Here is a 2,720-nt window from a genome sequence, read left to right on the forward strand (position 1 = left end):
TTTTTGTTTTTCCTAATGTTTACATTTACTTTTCATTTTTTAAGAGGGTTTTATTTAAATTTATTTATATTTTATCTTTTAACTTATTTTCTCTTATATATTTAAATTAGTCTGGCATCAGTGCAAAAAAAAGGTTTCATATTAAAGCACAAGTGATCAAACAAAAATGGTATCGAGCAACAGGTAGTTCAGACTGATTTAGGAGTGAATAAACCACACGTAATGTCATTGTAAAATCATTGTGATTGCATTTGTAACGGTTTCTCTCACTTCATGTGTTGATGACAGATCAACAGAGGTCACATGACCACAGAGGCCAAGCGTGCGGCGAAGATGGAGAAGAAGATGAAGATTCTGCTGGGTGGCTATCAGTCGCGGTCCATGGGTCTGCTCAAACAGCTCAGTGAACTCTGGGATCAGGTGGAACAGGCCAACATGGAGCTCCACACCTTCCAGGAGCTGAAGAAACAGGAAGACCACGCCATTCCACGCAGACAAGAGGTGAACAGCTTTAACTCTAAAGCCTGTGTTATACTTTCCGCGTCCGCGCGGACATCCGCGTGCCTCCCATTTTGCGCGGTCAGTAGGCTACTGCGCATGCGCAGGCTGTGTGAAGAAGCCCGTTGCTACTCGAACCTGTACAATCCATCGATAAAACAATATAAAGACAGCCAGATGTGCAATAACTCTGGGCAATTCTTTGTTCACATGTTTGTTTATTGTTCAAGCCGATCTACTACGCATGTATGGAACACGTCCGCGGAGCGGACCATCAGCGTATGCTTTCGGAAGTGTACGCGTCCGGATTGCTCATGCGGAAAGTATAACACAGGCTTAACTCTATCTATCTGTCTAGTCCTCATTTCTGTCTGTGTCTAGTCCTCATTTCTGTCTGTTACTACATTACATGTTTATACTATATCACTTATACTATATCAACACTTTGTTGTTCCTGTCCAGGCCCTGAGAGAGGACGTCCAGAGACAGCAGGACAGAGAAAAAGAGCTGCAGCAGAGATTCGCTGACCTGCTGCTGGAGAAACAGACGCTCTCGCAGAAGTTTTGAACAAGACATATATCCCAAACATCTCTGCACCTCCTGTAGTGCTGTTTATGTGCTCATCCCGCTTCAGCATGCTTTACTGTCTGGATCCCCGTGTTTCTGCTGTAATCAACTGCTTTCAGTTTCTTAATGTTGACTTTGTGTTTCTGTTGCTGTTCACAAGAACCGCCGGGATTTCATTCACACAGAATTTTGTTTTTAATGTTTTTCATATTGACCTTGTAAGTGTAAATATCGTCTGTTTTGCGGTATGGATTTTCCCATGTCAAGCCATTTTTAGGTTTGTGCTGAATATGAGATGCTCCTTTTCAGGTGTAAATTGGAATAATGACTTGCATTGAAAATGTACATCATTTACAAAATAAAAAGCAGCAGCAGTTAATCTTAGCTTTGAATGTCTGTTTTGTGAATGAATGATTGGACACAAAATATAAAAAATTAACACACACCCATATAATTTTTTGTCTGTTTATGTGGTTACAAGTACTATTTTATATATATATTTATAATTGAATCACATTCACACATTTATGTGTCCAAATACTTGTTTTGGTTTATATTTGATAAACAGGTGCTGATGTTTCATGCTCAGTTCAGGATCTCTTAATAAGTGGCTGGTTTTGCTGAAATGAAAGAATCAACAATGAACTGTGACTGTGGTCTTCTGCTCTTGAGGGGCCGTGAACTCCATGCACTTCATGATCACTTCATGCAATCCAACATTTCTTCACTTTAAAGTCCCATTGTTCGACAAGATTGAAAAATCTCGAACACTTTGAGTTGTTTTGGAAGTGAACTGGTCTGAATGAAAGTGGTGTGATTGGAAAGTTCTGTGTGGAAACGACACAACGCTATCAGATGTCTGTGAGACGCAGCGTTTGTCTGAATGCCATTGTTTTCAAACGCTTTTAATAAATGTAGTTCTGTGTGGCGAGCACAGAAACCATTGTTTTTCTGGTTCAGTGCCATATGAGTATTTCCAACCATCTTTACCTCAATAAAGCACTTCAAAGCATGTGCTGGTATTTACATTTTAGTTTAAACTCTTTAGTTGAAGTGTCCAATAAGAATCACTTTAAAAGCGTAGCTGATGTATTTTTTAATAAAACAAAATTGCAAAAGATCAAAAAGATCTTAATTTATGTTCCAAAGATGAACGGGTTTGGAACGAAATGAGGGTGAGTAATTAATGACAATTTTTATTTTTGGGTGAACTATACCTTTAAAAAATATCTGAATCTGAAGTGCTTTTGATCACATGATCAGCTGAACAAAGGCATTTTCACACAAGATGTTTAAATGGATATATATGATTTAATTCTTCAGGTTTTTTGTACATTTTTGGATGTTTTTTTTTTTTGGAAGGTGCATTTGCATAATTTCATAAAAAAAATACAAATACATTTTTCAAAAAAATAAAGTAAAATATTAGAAAAAAATATTTACAAAATATTAGCTTATATATATATATATATATATATATATACAGGGCTAAATGCAGGTCTAGCTCTAAAATAATCCGGGTTTGAACCCATGTTACGTTGCATACAAAAAACGGACACCGCTAGACTGTCATGTTTCTTATAAAACCATCAAAGGCTGACCTTCAAAAACAAGACCAAAACAAGCATCAGAAATGGACAAATGAGGCCATGAGC

General features: G+C 37.4%; 1 protein-coding gene across 1 annotated transcript; it reads left to right on the forward strand.

Moving 5' to 3' along the window:
• Positions 1 to 220: 220 nt before the first annotated feature.
• LOC107693067 (cell division cycle 5-like protein) lies at positions 221 to 1,501 on the forward strand. The gene is made up of 2 exons (XM_016492316.1): positions 221 to 501; positions 961 to 1,501. Exons 1-2 carry the CDS (start codon positions 304 to 306, stop codon positions 1,063 to 1,065), a joined length of 303 nt encoding a protein of 100 aa, XP_016347802.1. The 5' UTR covers positions 221 to 303; the 3' UTR covers positions 1,066 to 1,501.
• Positions 1,502 to 2,720: the final 1,219 nt, after the last annotated feature.

Source organism: Sinocyclocheilus anshuiensis, unplaced genomic scaffold (assembly GCF_001515605.1).
Source record: "Sinocyclocheilus anshuiensis isolate Anshui unplaced genomic scaffold, SAMN03320099.WGS_v1.1 scaffold261, whole genome shotgun sequence".
NCBI classification, from domain to species: Eukaryota; Metazoa; Chordata; class Actinopteri; order Cypriniformes; family Cyprinidae; genus Sinocyclocheilus; species Sinocyclocheilus anshuiensis.